At 38.1% G+C, this 19,108-nt stretch overlaps 1 protein-coding gene across 1 annotated transcript in view; it reads left to right on the forward strand.

The window, feature by feature from the left end:
* The first annotated feature begins 639 nt into the window (after positions 1-639).
* Positions 640-19,108, forward strand: part of ICE1 (interactor of little elongation complex ELL subunit 1) — a 65,401-nt gene continuing 46,932 nt past the window's right edge. Inside the window, exons 1-3 of the mRNA XM_069492316.1 lie at positions 640-751; positions 16,040-16,098; positions 16,694-16,728. Coding sequence (XP_069348417.1) covers positions 668-751; positions 16,040-16,098; positions 16,694-16,728 — 178 coding nt within the window. The 5' untranslated portion in view covers positions 640-667. The remainder of the gene's footprint in view (positions 752-16,039; positions 16,099-16,693; positions 16,729-19,108) is intronic.

Genomic DNA, 19,108 nt, shown 5'->3' on the forward strand with positions numbered 1-19,108 from the left:
CGACCTCTGCCCGCCGCGGGGCGTGCCGGGAACTGTAGTTCCCCCTTCTCCTGCTTCCCGACCCGGGGCCGGGCTCCAGGACGGCACCTCAACCTCTGGTTATAAATCGCGCACTTTGCCGACCCCGACGCGGGGTCCTTGCACTCCAGCAGGCTCCCAGAGGTGACGTCATCAGCGGGTCACCTGCCCCCATAGCAGAAGCGTTCTGGTGGCTGTGGAAAGCCTGTCGTACAGCAAGCTGGCAGTAAAGGGTTGCCTCCCAGCAATGTGAGGACTGCACTTCCGATGCCTCTTTTCCCCTGGGCTTTTTTCCTTCGCGGACGTCGCCTCCGCCTCTGGTCCCGGGCCTATTTTGTTTAGGCAGCGCCTTAGGCAGCCCCGCGCCGCGGCGAGGGGCGGGGCGAGTCAGGGCGGGGCGGGGTCCTAGCTGGACTGCGTCGCGCTCGGGGGCCGCGCCGGGTAGCCTTCTCTTTAGTGCCTGAGGCAGCTCTGGTTCGGAGAGCCTTTCGCCAGCCTCACGGGGACCTCTGTGCACGGATGGACCCGCCCGGACCCGGCGGGAAGCGGCCTGGCAGGCGGCGGCCTCGGCAGTATCAGCAGAGAGAGGACAGGGCCGAAGCCGCGGGTCCCTGAGACGCGCGTGCCCACCGGGCCCGGCGGCGGCACCATGATGCCGGGCGAGACACACTCGGCGGCGCCCGGGACGGCAGCAGACCTCTCGCGATGTCAGGGGTGTGCCTCCCTGCAGCAGGTGTGGCATCTCCCGGGGGTCGAGGGCGCCAGGGGCGACTAGGCGCGGCCGGCCGAGGGTGCGGGGCTGAGGGTCCCGCGGGCCGCGCCTTAGCACGCTGCTCCCACTTCCCAAAACAAACGTCCCGTCGCCCCTTTCTCGCTCCCTTTTCTCCTATTTTTTTCCTGTCTTGTTTTTGGGACGGATTCCTTTGCTTTATGTAGCCTTGGAGCCCGTAATTCATTTACTAGGATGCGATGGTGGTGGGGGGCGGAGGGTGTGAGTTCTGGAGAGCCCCCTCTTTCCTTATCCAGCCTACGGCTGACTTTTCGGTTAGTAGGTGGTAAGTGAAGTGCTGAGGGTAGTTACCACTCCGAGGATAATGCTTGGATTGCCTGGCCCATCATAAGTATTTGTTGCTTGGAGGCAGGATCTTATGTGACACGTCTGGGTCCTTAGACTCCAAGGCTTCGGGGAAGCATTTCAGCTCGTATCTGATGAGCTCTGCGGAGGCTAATTTTTTAAGTATAATAAGTCAGGTAATTGGTTAAGTCAAGTAACATGTCAGTTGTTTGATTAAACTAATCAATTAAAGGCGGGTAGAGACTGGAAGTTTCTAACAGCAGCGTGGAGTGTTCTTTACCGTGACAGAAGGAGAGTTGCTAGAGTCTGGCTGCAGGTCTTATGGGATGTTATTTGGGAAATAGTCCCCCTCGTTTCCAGTGACTCTCTTAGCTGTTTGATGTCAGGAGTCTCATTTAACTCCTTACTGTCACTGTCTTCAGTGATAAAACGGAACTCATGGAACTCACCATCGCCATAGCTACCTCATGTAGTATTCTAGGCACTGTAGACATTGTGGTGAACAAAATAGATGAGATCTGCTTTCATAAGTAAGATGCGTGTGCGTAAATAAGACTCTAGAAGATTTTCAGTGTTACGAAGAAAATAAAGTGGATGTTGGAGTGGTGGTCTTGTCTCTTGGCTGGAGTGGCCAGGTAGAGTGTTTTTGAGGTGGTGACATTCAAAGAAGAATTAAAAAGTGGAAAGTTTCCTGTGGTGAGAAGAAGGCTGTCTTTGAGCAGAACACAGTGTGGTTGGCCTGAGCGTAGTACAGAGGGAAGATGGTTGGTAAGATGAGACTAGAAGGGACTGCAGGCTAGGTAGGCCATGTGGAGAAGCTTATAAGTTTTTATTTTAAGAGCATTATCAATGAACTGATCCCATACATTTTAAGTACTGGAAGCAGGGGAGGGAGGAAATGTACTGCCACTCTGGGTAGGAGGAGGACTGATAGTAAAATCATTGTCTTTATTGAGCTGCGTTGTGTAGGTGTCTTATAATGTGCGCCACCCCCCCCCCCAAAAAAAAAATCCAGGAACGTGAGTGGAATTTTCTCAAATCTTTAAAAAATTGTATTTATTCTTTGAGCCAGTTCACTCAGTCAAAAAATGTTTATTGATCATCTGCTGCCTTTTAGGCATTGCAATAACTGCGGTGGTGTCAAAAAGACAAAAATTCTTGCACTCTTGGAGCTTCCATTCTAGGATGGTAGCTGGATGAATAAAACAAGGCAGTTATGTTAAAAGGTAATAAATACGTTGGTGACAAATTTGAGCAGAGATGGGGAAAGAACGAATGTGTGAGGACTGGACCAATGACTGTTGGAATTTAGATAAGGAGTCCTGGAACAGTTATATTGGAGCGAAGGTGAGAGAATGAGCTCTGTTGATATCTTGGGAGAAAAGCATCTCATACAGTGGAAACATCAAATGTGGAGAACTGAAGCAGGAGCTGGCTTGGGGTGCTTGGGAAGAGCAAGCAGTCCAGGGAGGCTGGAGTAGAGTGAATGCTGAGAGTTGAATGAGGCCAGAAACGTAAAAGCAGGGTCTGATTGTGTGGCCTGTGCAGACCGTTGTTAGGTTTTGGGCTTTTGTGATTCAAATGGGAAGTTATTGGAGGCTTTTGTGCAGGAGAACTACTGATGTGAATTATGCTTCTGAGTCATAGACCTGATCTTCCTTCAAAAACCTGGTCTACTCTAAGTTGAAAGTAGCAACTATAGCTTTCTGGTTGCTTAGGCTAGAAACTAGATGTTATCCTTGGTGCTGCTTTTTTCTCTCACAACCTATGCTTAATCTGTCAACTGGTTCTGATGGCTCTACCTTGATCATCCACCTGCTTTTCACCGTCTCCACTGCTTCCACCGTGGTGTGAACTACTCTACTCTATGGCCTAGAAATTATTGCATTAACTTCCTAAGGAGTCTTTTTCCTTCTACCCTGTATTTATTGGTTCCCACTGTTGGTTCTCAAAACAGCAATAGGAGTAATTCTGTTAAATCTCTAGATCCAGAGATCTGTAAACTTTTGCTGTAAGGGGAAAGATCATAAACATTTAGGCTTTGGGGACTTGTTCACAATTATTCAACTCTGCCACTTTAGTGTGAACACAGCCATGGACGATCTGCAAAGGAATGAGTGCGACTGTTCCAGTGAAACTTATTTACAAAACCTGGAGGAGTGCCTAGTTTGCAGAGCTCCTTTCTGGGTCAGAATACTCCATTGCATTTGGCTTTTCTGTGGCTTGGAATTGGCACACCTTTAGGAGAAAACAGTGGTCAGTTCTGAATGGAGTCTCTGGAGCAATTATGTAATTTTACAAAGTGAGGCTGAAAAAATACATTCCTGGCAATTTGTAGAGAATCTTGAATAGTAACTGTTCACAAAGTCTTATACTTATTTCTGTCAGTGTCACAGTGTGGTGAAGGTCTTTGCATGGTTCCCACATGAAGAACAGTGCTTGTAGTAAATGGAACAGTTGGTGGTATGCAGGGTGGAATTGGAGGGGGTGCAAATGGGCACGTGCATACTAGTTATAATAAAAGTCTGAACTAATTGGGGCTTCCTGGAAATGGGAGTAGAGAAGAAAAAGTTTCTGAATATGAGAAACTGCCAAGCATGGACGAATCTCAGAGAAGTGAAAGGTCCAAAGATTTAAAACTTGAATGACCATGAGAACTATGGTAGATGTAGAAGGAGGAAATCAAGAGGGAGGGGACGTTTGAAATGTGGGACTGAAGTTTTAGAATGACACCAGAACTGGGGATTTTCAACCATTTTCATATTTATTGTTTGTGAAGCACAGTACCTCCAAAGTACTGTAATACACTTTCAAGGAAATAGAGGAATTACACAGGGCTATGTTATAGAGGGAGACAAGATAAGCAAGATTGGCGAGAATCAGAATTGAGGAAAAGCATTCCATTGGTCAATTAGTAGATGGATAATCACCTCTAGGAAAGAATTTTCTGGGTGTACTATAATCACAGCAAGTACCGTGTTTTGATTAAATTTTTGCATGAGAGAGAAGCTAAAGACATTAGGTACAGAGAGAAAATTCTTGCTCTGTAGTGTTTTGGGTTTTTTTTGGGGGGGGGGAGTTTCTTTATGAGACAGAATCTCTTGCCTAGTCTAGAGTGCAGTGGCACAATCAGCTCACAGCAACCTCAAACTCCTGGGCTCAAGCAATCTTCCTGCCTCAGCCTCCCGAGTAGCTGGGACTATAGGCGCATGCCACCACTCCTGGCTAATTTTTTTTTTTGTTAGTTTTTGTAGAGATGGGGTCTTGCTATGTTGCCCAGGCTGGTCTAAAACTCCTCACCTCAAGCCATCCTCCTTCCTTGGCCTCCCAGGGTGCTAGGTCTACAGGTGTGAGCCACCACACCTGCCCTGCTCTGTAGTTTTAACACAGTGAAACTTCTTGATCTTGTATAAAATTTACAAGCAATGTATGAGTCTTTCCAATAGGAGGCAGCAGTAGGAGGTGCTGTGACTTTATTCTGAACTGCAGGCAATGTTTGATCGACTAGCCTCTGTCCTGAATTGAACAGTGGTTTGCTTGCGCTGAAAAATCTTCCTTTCATGTCTTACTCCTCCATCCCCTTTGTTCTTTAATAGTAGAAGAGGTAGAGTACCTTTACTAAGATCATTACTTGATATAGAAGTGCACAAAATGACTGCATTTTATGCTTTTTTCCCGTAATCTCACAAACCACCTCACCTCTGTTTCCTCACCCTCACTGATGATAGTGTTTCATCACTGATCTGTACTATAATGTCCATGTGGGTTGTAGAGCTTTGGTAGTCATATAAACCAATGTGGGGTCTTACTCTGGTGATATTATATACAATTAAGCAAATCTTAAGTTGCATTTTTTTTATTTCAATGGAAATATTACTTTATTTCTTCCTTCTGCTAGGCACTTCTGCGCATCATTTACTACATTATTCAATTTTTTTTAATAGATTCATTTTTTAAAATTTCAGATTATTATGGGGGTACAAATGTTTTGATTACATGTATTGCTTTTGTACAGTTGAGTCAATGTTATAAGTGTGCCCATCACACAAATAGTGTGCATTTTACCCATTAGGTGTGAATTTACCTAACCTCTCCTCCCCCCCTCACCTGCTTGATTTCTGTTGAGTTTCTTCCATATGTGCATATAAGTGTTGATCAATTAGTTCCAGTTTAATAATGAGTACATGTGGTAAAGTTGCATGATTTTAAGTCAAGCTAGTCATGCTGACTTAAGTCATTTTATTCTAGAGAAGGAGAAGCTCCTTTTTGCCTAGCTTCATTGCAGGGCAAAAAAACTGGACTCTCTTGGGGATCCAGATGAGAGTTTGAAACACATGGTTATGCTGTTCAACTCATGTAACTAGATTAGATTCAGTCAGTTTGGTGTTTGGCTGTCCTTGGGACAGATTTGAACCTATTATTTACATAAACTTGTGCTGGACTCCCATTCATAATTGCCGGTGGTTTAAACTTCGTCTTTGTGAAACATTTTCCCCAGGCATATTGATCCTTATGTGGACTTATAAGTGGTTCTAATACAAGGAATGCTCACAAAGTTATAGTTTATTCATTTACTAAAGATATTTACTGAGGATGGATGTATACGTGGTGCCATGCTGTGTTTCGGAATACAGTCAAGAACCGAAGAGGCATGGAGCTCATTCTAGTTGAGGTTACAGTTGAGTAAAAAAGCAACCACAGTCTAAGTATAATGTAATAAGTATTACAGTGGGCCACAGAGAAGGTGCTCTGGGAACAGGCAGGAGACACAACTATATAGGACATTGTGTGACCTCTGTGAAGCTTCATAGAAGAAGTGATTCTAAAATGAGGTCTGTAAGATGATTTGCAGTTAACTAAGAGGGAACAGATGGAAGCAGAGTGTTGTAGACAGAGGGAATAACCTGTGTGATGGCTTGGAGGGGAGAAAATAGTTACGGAAAGTGAGCACAAAGTAAAAGATAGGGATGATGGAGGGCGAGCCTCCAGAGGCTGGAATTTTGCCTTTGCAGGACCCAGAAGCCACGAGGCTTGTTTTTGGTGGGTGAGTATAGAGCATAGTTGGAGAGAGGTGAGCATTCCCACCTTGCTGCCCTGTTCCAGTATACACTATGCCAGAGGTCCTAACAGCTGATTCCTTAGAGATCAGTGTATGCTTTGATTGATTTTAAAAAAGAGCAGTTAATAAACAGCAAACCAGGAGTTGGAAATGTGCTTTATCAAAGAAGGCTCAAGCTGAACAGTTGGCCAAATCTCCCCCAGCAAAATAATAAATGTGATTAGTGTGATTTTTAAAAATAATTATTTTGAAATAATTTCAAACTTATAAGAAAGTTGTCAGAATGATACAAATAACTGTACTCATCTCACATTCATAAATTGTGAACATGTCATTGCATTTGTTTCATCATTGTGTGCGCACACATGTACTTTATCTCCCCTGCATGCTCCAGAGTATATTTCCTCCAAATATGAACACTTTATGACGTAATTGGTCTGCAGCCCTCCAAATCAGGATATTGACGTTGGCACAGCACTTCAATCCATACACCTATTCAGGAATAGCTTTTTCCTTTCCTTTATTTCAAGGTCCTGTCAGGAAGATGTGTTATATTTTATTGTTATGTCTCTTCAGCCTCCTTCATTTAGTCTTTGTTTTTCATGTTTGTGAAAGTTTAAACAGTAGAGCCTTGTGTTCCCCAGGGAGTATTTGGCAACATCTGGAGACATTTTTGGTTGTCACAGTGTTGGGAGTCCCCAAGACCACACCCAGATTCAGTACTCAGTGAGACTTAGCAATATAGTTACACTCATGGGCGTGGTTTATTATAGTGAAAGAATACAGAACAAAATCAGAAAAAAAAATCACATGGTGCCAAGTCCACAGGAACCCAGGCACCAGCTTCCAAGAGTCTTTCCCAGTGGAGTCACACAGGACATGCTTGATTGCTCCTGCAGTGTATTATGACAACATTGTGAAGTATTGTCTACCAGGGAAGCTTATTGGAGACTCACTGTCCAAGGTGTTTATTGGGGGCTGGTTACATAAACACCCTTTGCCTAGCGTGTACCAAAATTCCATACTCTTAGAAGGAAAGCAGGTGTTCAGCATAAACCACATGGTGCAGTTTAGGCATGTTGAACCACTTTTACCAGTTCAGGGAATGGTGGGAAGTAACTCCCCAGAAATCCAAGTTCCCAAATGCCAGCCAAGGGCCCACCTTGCAAGCAGGCCTTGCTGTCCTCAGGCCTGTTGCGTTAACTTTTCTGCACACACCTGTTGGGGCTGGCAAAGTGTGATGGCCAACTGGTAGAGGCCAGGGATGCTGTAGAAAATTCTCTTTCTGCTCAGAATGTCAGTGGTACTGAAGTTGAGAAACTCCTCTCTCCTATTTATTTACTTATTTTTTCAAGCAGTATACTTACTGCATTATCATCTGTATATTTACTTATTTGTTATATTATCCATATATTTTACTTATTTGCCCAGTACAACCATTTTTCCCAGCTGCACTGGCCATCTCTTCACTCCGTCTCAGCCTCTAGGTCTAGTGACTTTCCTCTTGCCCTGTGTGCCCAGCCAGTGTTGATTCCATTTCCCTAAGAAAGAAGGGAACGCGGGAGCAGTAGTTACAGGGACTGTTCAGAAGGATACTGTATGGATAAAATTAGAGCAGTCTGCTATAGGAAAGGAGTAAATGGGAACAAAAAGTCTTGAGTAAGAGAATGGGCTACTCAGGGAATTGTGTTATTGAGTAAGTACAGCCTGAGGGAATCACCCAGAAGGCAAAGAAGAACAAGAGATGGTAGTTACGAAAGTAAAGAAGAGATAATTGAGAATAAATCTAAGCTTTCCAATAGGCAATATGTTAGAAGTTCCAGAAGAGGAGAGCAGGGCTGCTGGAAGAAAAGTGATAATCAAGGAAACAACCCTTAATATTTCCTGGAGAGGAAGAACACCTTGAACCCACTTCCTTCCGTAGAACCCGTGCACATGCATGGCTGTATGTCCATCAGAAGACCCTAAGTGCCCTCCACCCAGGCATACGCTGCTAACTTTCACAATTCTAAGGTTTATTATTTAGAGACCTTGGTTTCAACCAACATAAGTGACATACGAACCTGATTGGAGGAGAAAAAATGTCTTTTTATGGTATTACAGTATCTGACCAAAGATACTAAAGTATCTGACCAAATTTGAGCTGACATGCAGCTGGGCCTCAGGAAATAATATTAGGTAGGGACTGGAATGCTGCAGGATAGCTAAGTGTTCTTTTTTGTTTTTTCCTGTATAATGCTATGTTTTATGATTTTTAATTGCTCACGCTGTGTGTTGTGTAATGAGCTTTCTTATCGTTGCGTAATAGACTTGTGTTGCTGACTGTGGCGGGTGAGGATTGTGCTCTCTGCTGCCCCCTACTCTGTGCCTGCGCCTGCACCTCCTCTCCCCATTTTGGTTAGATCGATATTTGGAGTTGACATTATTATGACTGTATGTTTATTGAGAGCCAAGCTCTGGTGTAAATTATTATTTTTTCTTTCCTGCATGATTTCTTTTTTCGTTGATTAATGATTATATCTTTAATTCAACTTTTCATCCTGAAAATATTAATGAGTGCTTACTCTATTCCAGGAACTGGATTGAACGCTTCATGTAGCTCATCCTATTTGATCCTGATAGCATGCCAGTTATTTAACCTCTCTGTGTTTTAGTTTCCCCACTTATAAAATTGGGAATAGCAGTGAGGCAGAGAGAGGTTCAATAAATCTGCCCAAGGTCACTCAGCCAGAAAGTGGTGGTGGAACAGGAGTGTGAATCCAGAGTGTGTGGCTCTAGAGCCTGAGGTTTCCTTGACGTTTCTGGTGTGGTACTTGCTACTACAGAGTGGCATTTGGAAGCAAGGTGGGGAGGTGAGACAGAGTAGCCAAGAACTCAAAAGAGAATGGGAAGAAAAGAGGAAGAATCACTATGTAAAAAGTAATAATTTAAATGCACGGCAAAAAAAAAAAAAAAAAAACACCCACAAAAAAACACTACATTCACTTGCAATTTTCTGCTAGTTAGATATAAATATCCTTTAATGTTTGCATTCCCACCACGTAGTCTGTCATCCTCTTCTAAAGGGAAAAAATTCCCTCTGGAGCCTTGGGGCCTACCCTGACCTGTGTGCAGCAGCATTCGGAGGTGATCTCTCCACCTAGATCTTCTGTCCCAGCACACCCCCCTCTCGGTTTACTCCATTCTTCTGAAGAAGCATGTACGTGTCTTTCTGTACCTCCTTGAGAAAGCATGTCTGGGAAATAAGTGTGTGGAAACTTTGCAGATTTGAAAATATTTATTGTACAGAATTTTACGTTGGAATTAATTTTCCTTCAAAGTTTTGAAGGTTTGCTTTCTCGGTCTTTACTTTTTATTGTTGCTTTTAAACTCTGAAGCCATTCTGACTCCAGATTCTTTGTATGTGTCTTGTTTCATTTTATTTTCTCTTAGGATTCTTATAGGATCTTTGCTTTGTTTGTAATGTTCTGAAATTTTGTGCTGACGTTTCCTAGTTTGGATCCTGTTTGAATCTATATGCTGGGCACTTTCAATTTAGAAATTTCTGGTTTCAGTTCTGGGAACTTTTCTTGAATATTGGTACTTTGATTTTGTCTCCTTGTTTTCTTTCTTCTTTCTGGAACTCTTATTGTTGGGCTTGTGGGAACTCTTGTAATGACACTCTCATTGTTTTTAGTTTTCTTTCTTATGTTTGTATCAGCTTTATTTTCTGAGTTCTTTTTTTCAATTTTATGGTCAAATCTTTTTAGCCTTTCATTTCTGCTTTCCTGTTTTTGATTTGGCTATAATAGCATTATTAAAATAATATCATAAAATTCACCATTGTAATGTGTACAATTCAGTGGTTTTAAGTATATTCACAGAGTTGTGCAACCACACCACTATATAGTTATAAAACTTTCATCCTCTTTTGCTCCCCATTCTCAAACCTCTTACTAATTGCCAGCCCTTTCCTGTCTCTCCTGCCTTCCTCCAGTCCCTGGCAACCACTATATCTACTTTCTGTTTCTATGGATTTGCCTATTATGGAAAATTTATATGAATGGAAACATAGAATATATGTGGACTTTTGTAACTGGCTTTTTTCACTTAGCATAATATTTTCAAGATTCGTCTATGTTGTAGCATGTATCATTCACTCTTTTTCATTGTCCAATAATATCCTATTATATGGGTATGATATTTTGTTAATCCATTCATTCCTCGATGGTCATTTAGTAGATGCCCACTTTTTGGCTAGTGTGGATAATGCTGCTATAGATATCAGCGTACACGTTTGGCATGGAGGTATGTTTTCAGTTCTCTGGAGTATACACCTTGGAATGGAACTGCTGGATCCTATAGTAACTGTAACATTTTGAGAAATTGCCAAACTATTTTCCACAGCAGCGACACCATTTACATGCCCACCAGCGATATATGAGGGTTCCAGTTTCTCCACATCCTACCAACACTTGTTATTGTCTGTCTTTTTAATTTTAGCCATCCTAGTGGGTGTTCATGTTTTTAATATTTAAGAGTTTTTTAAAATCAGTTTCTTAGAGCTCTGAATATTCCTTTTAAAAATAGCCTCTTGTTTCATGAATATAACATTTATCTCAGATAATTTTAATGTGTATATTTGAAGTTTTATTCTCGGTTTTGTTTACTTCAAGTTGCTTTTGCCTGTTTTAGTCTCCCTATTTCACACTGCACATCTGTGTCTCGTGTTTGGAAATCTCTGATTGTTCATATTAAGAGTGGGTGGCTAATATGTTGAGTGTGTGGGGCCTCTGGACCTTGAGTTTCATTGCAGTGTAGTCTAGTTGGGCCAGTTATTGATGGAAGAATGTCCAGTGTCAACACCTATAGATCTTATCTCAGAGAAGGTATTTCCATTCTCCTGCCTGAAGTGCAAAAGGACTGCCCTGTTTGGAGGGAGCTTGATGGGGAGAAACAGGCAGCCAGTCTCGGATCAGTTTGCTTAGGTTTACTTAATCTGTCTGCTTTTGTACAGTACACATAACCCAAATGTTCAGTCTTCAAAAAGCAAGCCTTCTGCGGGATTGGGGACGAGTGATTTCTCCAAGGCATAGTGGATAGTTGGGGATTAGGATTAAATGTTTATCAGAAAATTTGCAACTACTACTTGTTTTAGTTCCATCCCCTTTCACCTTTCCCTTGAAAGAAACTGTGTCACTGATTGTCAAGCTTGTTGAAGTTTTGCAGTGTAAATTGAGTTGGTTCTCACTTTTCCCCACTGCTGGCTTTCTTGGGTGCTAACTCAGTACTCTAGAATCTGCTTTCCAGTTTCCATTTGTCTTTGATTGTGTTTTCATCCTTGTTGATGTTGCCTTTTGAAAAAAAAAAAAATTACTTTGTAGTTTTAGCTGGTTTCAGGGAGGAGATAAAAGCAGTTGCATGTATCTACCCTCTCTGTCCAGGAATCTGTATTAGGGCTCACTCTAATCCAATATGACCTAATCTTAACCTGATCATATCTGCAAAGATCCTATGTCTTAATAAGATCATTCGAAGTACTGAGGGTTAGGACTTCAGCATGTTTTTTGTGGGGCTGGGCATGATTTATTAATAACAGATGGTGATCCAACAATTCTCTACCTGGCAAACTTTTATTCACACATGAGATGTGTTCATGGTTTACCTCCTCCTCACACTTTTTGAACAAGGGAAAGCTATCTTACTAATTTTAAGAGCCATGTACTGGACATCATACACAACAACAGTATAGACATATCACTTTTGAACATACACAAAGAAAAAAGAACCTAAGTAGAATATTGGGGAATTAAATCCAATAGTGTGTTTAGTATTAACATGATATTCAATTATTTTTATCTCCAAGAATGCAAAGCTGCTTTAACATTAGAAAATCTGGGAATGGTACCAATCGGATATCAGACTGAGGTGGGGGGTGGGGGGAGGGGATGGGTGTATGCCTACATGATGAATGCATTGCGCACTGTCTGGGGAATGGTCACGCTTGAAGGTACTGACTCGGGGAGGAGGGGTGCGAGGAGGGGATGGGTGTATACCTACATGGTGAGTGCAATGCGCACTGTCTGGGGAATAGACACGCCTGGAGCTCTGACTTGGGGGAATAGGCGGTACATGGGCAACGTATGTAACCTGAACTTTTGTACCCCCCATAATAAGCTGAATTAAAAAAAAAAAATGAAAAAGAAAAACAAATAAATAAAAGGCATCCAGATTGGAAGGGAAGAGGTAAAAGTATCTTTATGTGCAGATACCATGACCTTGTATATAGAAAATTATAGCAGATTCACCCCCCGAAAACTCTAGAGCTAATAAACAAGATTGGCAAGGTTTTAGGATTTAGGATTGATATGCAAAAATCAATTGTATATCTAGCCACTCACAGTGAACAATCTCAAATTGAAATTAAGAAAATGATTCCACTTAAAAAGCATCAAAAAATAAGATACTTAGTCATAAATTTAACAAAAGAAGTACAAGACAAGAACACTGAAAACTACCAAACCTCATTAAAAGAAATTATATAAGACAAATAAATGGAAAGATATTCCATGTCATGGATTGGAAAAAATATTTTTCTGATGGCAATATTCCCCAAATTATACTATAAATTTAATGCAATCCCTATCAAAACTCCAGCTGTGTCTTTTGCAAAAGTTAACAAGACAATCTAAAATTCACATGAAAATTCAAGGTACCCAGAGTAACCAAAAAAATCTTGGGGAAAAAAAACAATGTTGGAGGACTTCTCTTGATTTGGTTATCATACATTGTATGCTTGTAGCAAAATATCACATGTACCCCATAAATATGTACAACCATTATGTGTTCATAACAATTAGAAATAAAAAAATAAATAAAAGAAAAAAAAAGAAAATCTATTATTGTAATCCACTGGAATTAGTAAATAAAAAAATACACATTTTAACTAAATACGTACAGAAATTTATTTGAAAAAGTTTAATACTCATAGATGATAAAAATCTTTTAGCAAACGTATATGTAGCAGTTTCATAACATGATTAAAGGATATCAATCAAAACCCTGGAGTAGAGCAAACTTAATTCCAATTTAAGACTGTAATGCCTGTTATCACCCCTACTCTTCAACATTGTGCTGAGTTCTTAGTCAATTCAGGAAGAGAGCAGACAAATTAAATGTAAGCATGTATAAAGGAAGGATGAAACTGTCATCGGTGAATGTTATAACTCTTCATATAGAACATCCAACAGAATCTGCAGATAAGTTATTTAACACTGCTGGGGTTGCTTTGCAAATATTTTATTTGCCCTTTTGCGTCAATATTTGTAAGTGACGCTGTTTTGAAACAATTCTAATGTAATCAAAAATTAAAGATTAGTGCTATTTCTGTACACTCATAAAAACCAAATAGGAAACGTAATATAGAAGAAAACAACAGCAACATATAGATAGCATTCGTGCTGGTGATAAAAAATGTTTACATTGGAAGAAAATCTAATGGGGGATATAGAAAACTAGCGTAGAGGGAAAACAGAAAATTGTTACTGTGTACATTTTGATTTTATTATATGCTGCCAAAATGCTTTTCAGATACTACCACCTATGGTATGACTTTTCATTACATTCATACCAATGCTTTCATTCTACTTTATTCTGGTGGATGAGGAATAGATCTTTGTTATTTTAATTTGCATTTTTCTGATGCCAGAAAGGTAGAATATCTTCTTTTATGTGTATAGTGTACTCCAGATTCTTAATCTATGAACTGATAGTTTATATTTTTTTACTTTTTTCCCCTACTTCCTATACTTTTGGAAATTAATTTGTGAGAGTTGTTTATATATTATGGATTGTTTCTGTTGAATAATTCCCTGAAGACTGTCATATTAACTTCATAGTGTCAAGTGCTATATAAAAGTTAAAATTTTGACATAGCTAAATACCACAACGCACTTGTGCTTTGGTGTATAGTTTTAAAAGTCCTTGTCTACCTTGAAATTGTAAAGGTATTGTCCTGTATTTTGCCTGATAGTATTAAAGTTTTATCACCGTAGGCTGTAGGATTTATTTTTGTTTTATGAAAGATTTGTTTTAAATATTGAAAGCCAAATGTACTAATACTATTGAATAGTCCATTTGTTGCCTTTTTGATTTATAATTTTTTTTAAAGTCTCTGTATCATACTATACATAAGACTAAATTCCTAAACAGTTAAAGATATGAATACAAGAAGTTAAGAGCATAAAAGTATTAGAATATCATATAGAAGAATCCTTTCCTTTTACCATCCTGGGGTGGGATAGAACCTTCTAAATTTTATGGCAGAAAACAAAGATTTTAAAAAAGACATATTCAGCTGTATAAATCTTTAAAACTTTTGTATGCATGTGTGGGTGTATTTTAAGGATCGGTTGATAAACGTATATATTTGTAACATTTGATGAGAGGTTACTATGTCTCAAATATTAGGTAAGACTCATAAGAAAAATGCAACTACATGTGTACAATGGACAAATGATAATAACAGGTTATTAATAAAAGAAAAGAACATGAATGACCAGAAGAGATGCAAAAGATTTCTCAATATCACTAATATGTATTAATGGAAAGTACCTCTAATATTATCCAAGATCACAACTATCACTAATGCAGAGAGCTGGTGAAGTTGCTGGAAGCAGGAACACGGGAGATGTGGGTGTGGGTGACTAAACTTCTCTGGAGGGCAGCCTACTGCTAAGTGTCAGCATTAAACATCTCAGTACATTCTCTGGTCTAACAATACCACTATTTGGACTTTATTCTAAGGAAAAATAGAAATGTCTCGCAAATGCATGCTCTTAGTAAAGACTGAAAAAGGACCTAAGTGTCCTTCAGTAGAGAATTGGTAAATTTAATACATCCAAATATATTTACAAATGCAGTAGCAGTTCTGAAAGGTAACAAAAAAAATTAAGAATGATTTTTAATAGGTGGTAAGACTCCAAGGGAACCTGTTCTTTTTACTTGATATATTTTAATGTGTAGATTTTTTGTTTTAACAGATATGTTACATGTATAACTGATAAAAAGTGTGTTATCATAAAGGGAAATACTACTGTAACCATCAAAATCATTTGCATTATCTAGAAAAAGACATTTTTGGGATAACCAGTAAAAATTGAGCATAGTCTGTATGGTATTACTGAATTATTACTTGTGTTTGGTGTGAAAAGGCTATTGTGGTTATGTTTAAAAATAAGTTCTTATTTCTAAAGTATTCACTGATGAAAAAAGGAGACATTAAAGGAAAGAAGTCAGTTAGTGAAAAGAAGAAACCAGCTTATTTTTAAATCTTAGGAACATTTGAATGGTGTAACTAATGACGTTTTCCCTTTCAAGTTGATAGTAATAATTTAGAAGTAAATCTGTGGTTGGTCCCTAAAGTGTAATATAGATCTTTATAAAATGAATTTTTTTACTTAATCTTGGCCCCATTTTAATATTCTTATTCATCTGCCCCCATTTTATTTATTTTGCAGTTTTTTTATGATTTATGTGTTTTTGGGCAGTCTTAAATCCTTTCAGAAACAATGCAGAGTGAAGATTGATGCTTCATAATTAATCAGTGAACTACAACAGTTAATATTTATTAAGCTCTGTGACTGAGCACACAGTAAAAGAATCTTTACAGCTCCTTTCTGTGAAAGGAATTACCATCATTCAGATCAAGAACAAGTTTTAGAGAGGAGTAGGAGCATGGGCTTAGATTGTGTATGTGCTTGTATACAATATAAGTGATAAATTTACATATTTTAATGTAATATATTAAACAATAGGTTTCTATTTTATAAATAATGTTACAGAAAATAATTGCCTTAATTACATGTGATAAAGATACAAACAACTGACTGTAGCTTTTTGTATTTCAGAATTTGAATGAATATGTTGAAGCATTAATTACCCTGAAACAAAAAATTATCAACACCGAGTAAGTATATTTGCATATGTTTGGCAGAACTTTGTAAACCTGACAAACTGGCTGAAGCAGAAGCAAGGTGGTGGTTTTAGGCCCATCAGGCTAACATGAGAACTGGAGTTTCTCCTGTGGAGGCCTAGATGGTGCTGATTATAATAAAACTGCTTGTGAGCTTCTTCAGTAAGGGTAACCTTTGGTTTGTGGTTTACAGGCCCTTAAAACAAGGCTCATGAGTGAGTAGGGAGTAATTTTTGCTAAACTGGAACTTTTTTTAAAGCCATTTTCTATCTTCAAAACGTTCTTAGCTTTAGGGCTGGACCTCCCATTTCCTCACAGTATTTCATAGCCATGGTGGGAAATTTGATTTTTTGAAAAATTTTGTAATAGTCTCATGTATTTATAGGCCAAGATATTACTTAGATCAAACGGATTTTAAATTAAAAGCTTATATATCAGTGTAATGCTTTTGAGGAATATATTAATTTAGCATAAATTTGTTTCAGGAAATCTAGGAAGAGAAGGAGCCTTGCATGTTTTGAAACATGATTTTAACATAGCCTATTTTCTAGATAAAAAAGTAACCTAATTCTTCTTTTCTTTGTTGCAGTAATTTGTTAACAGAATATCAGAAGAAATGTGATGATATCCTTTTACTGGCTTTTTCTGTTGAATTTTAGAATTAACTTATGTCTTAATTCCTGAAAGAGATGTGAGAGTCGTTTTTTATACTTATCTTTTGGAAGGCAATATTTACAGCTGAAGTAGGGAACACTTCTTGCAAGCACAGTAAATAGCTTTCACTATTAATGCATGTTTAATGATAGGTTTTAAAATGAGATCTAGCAGTCTTTATTTTGTCATTAATTTTGATTTTCTTAAGGCCTCATAAGCTTTTTAATGAGTGGGTTTTTCTTATTTGTTCCAAGGATATGGCATGTTTTTTAGGTTTAGGAATAATGTGAAACTGAATGTGATACTGTCTGAATGTTATTTTTGAATCTGCAAAAAGTATACTATGGGAAATCCAAAATGTTGGGAAATTGACTTTCGTTAATTGTTTTTGCTATTTGTAGAGAATTAATGTGTATATCCAGAATCATATAGAAATAGTGTAATTGTATATTCACAATAGAGTTCATAGGCATTCACAAGACAGTTCTTGGCCTTATAGTCACTGTTTGATTAGTACCCATTTCGTGAGTACCTGTTGTGCACTTAGACTCTGGTTAAATATTTTCTTAATAGTGGGAAAAAGATGTGTGTAATGGATCCCTCCATATCTTGTGATGATAACACTTACCTTGATTTAAATCTCTCCCATAAAAATAACCAAATTTTGCCCATAAAAATAAATATACACATACCTTTAGGGAATCACTGGAGTTCAGCATCATCTTCAATATTGGGACAGATTCAGTTGTCCAACTTTGATAATAACCAGATTTTGCTTCAGTATTGTTTCTGGTATACCTGAACTTACATGTCATCGTTATTTATATGTATTGGTACTATCATCCTAATTTGTGTAATTAAAGTGATAAAAATCAGACATATCATTTAGATTTCTTTGTAGTATCTGAACTTTTACATTCAAAAATAGAAATCATTGAAAATCTTATTTGCTTTATTTGTTGAAACATTCAGTCCATTTAACTATAAATACATACTGCAAGAGTATATCTTTGATTACGAAAACTGTATGGAAACAATTATTATAACTATTTTTTAAATAGCTAAGTAGGGAGATAGATGGGCAATTAATTCCAATATTAGGAGAGTATGTGTTGATTATATCACTTTTGGAGAAAAGATATAAGCTTTTTGAGGTAATTATACATATACTATACTACAGAATTATTATTTTACTCTTTTCAATTTTGGCCATAAAAATTTTAAATCAAAATTATTAGAATTTTTTTTAACTATATAAAACTTTTGATTATTCTTGAATTCCAGAAATTCATTCTACAATAGGATATTAGGCTTCAGCTTCAGCTACAGATAAAAACTTGATTTTCTAAAAACACATTTGGCATTTGCCCCAAATAAGTATTTGTTGTACCTCAAATATGCAGTAGTTTGCCCTGCAACTTGAAGTGCCAGTGTCACAGCTTTAATATGTCTTTCTTATATAATTTGGTTCCTTTTGCTACAAAAGTACCAATAGATTTTCCCATTTTTTTCCAAAATGGGAAAGTTATTTCTTCAATAACTGCACTCTGATAATTTAGTATTACTTCAGCACTTTACTTTTGTGTGTGTGATTCTGAATATTTTATTACTAATCATTGCTCTCTAAATGGCAGGGAATATAGTTAATATTTTATTGAACTTTTCTATTCTGCAAAGACTGCTATAATTTAGGATGAATAAAATATAGTTCTTGACCTTGAGAAGCTGACATTCTAAATAGAGGAGGATGCAGATAACAGTTTTTAGGAACATGCATATACTATATTGTGATATACACATAGGAATTTGTAGGAGATGAAACTTAAAGGAATTATCTTTTGCTGTCTTAGAATAATTTACTGGCAGTTATGCGATGGGAAAATGAGTTTATCAGATTGTATAAATTATAAAACTGAGGGCTTATGTAGATTTTGTAATCTTTCTTTTCTAATTACTTATAAAGTATAGTTATATATTATTTTTGTAAGTACATAACTCTGTTTGCTGAATTATTGTCTGGACTATTTGAGAAATGAAGGACAGGTTGTTTGGGTATTCTGACATATTCAGAAATGGAGGTATTTTCTATTAGTTACATATTGTTTTGTCTTTATTCTTTAATTCTAATCAATCATGTATTTATTCAAAGGACTTTTTATTTAGAAAAATAAATGTTTTGACTTTTGGTAGATGTTATGGTAAAGGAATAACTCAGTAAAAAGACTTCTGTATTATACATGGAACTTTGAACATCATTTTCTAGGATTCATGATCTTCCTTGTGTGTACATTGAATACAGATTATTAAAGATAATCATAAAGTGAGTTTTATCTCCAGACAAGTATCAGAA

The sequence above is a fragment of the Eulemur rufifrons genome, chromosome 17 (genome assembly GCF_041146395.1).
Source record: "Eulemur rufifrons isolate Redbay chromosome 17, OSU_ERuf_1, whole genome shotgun sequence".
NCBI lineage: Eukaryota > Metazoa > Chordata > Mammalia > Primates > Lemuridae > Eulemur > Eulemur rufifrons.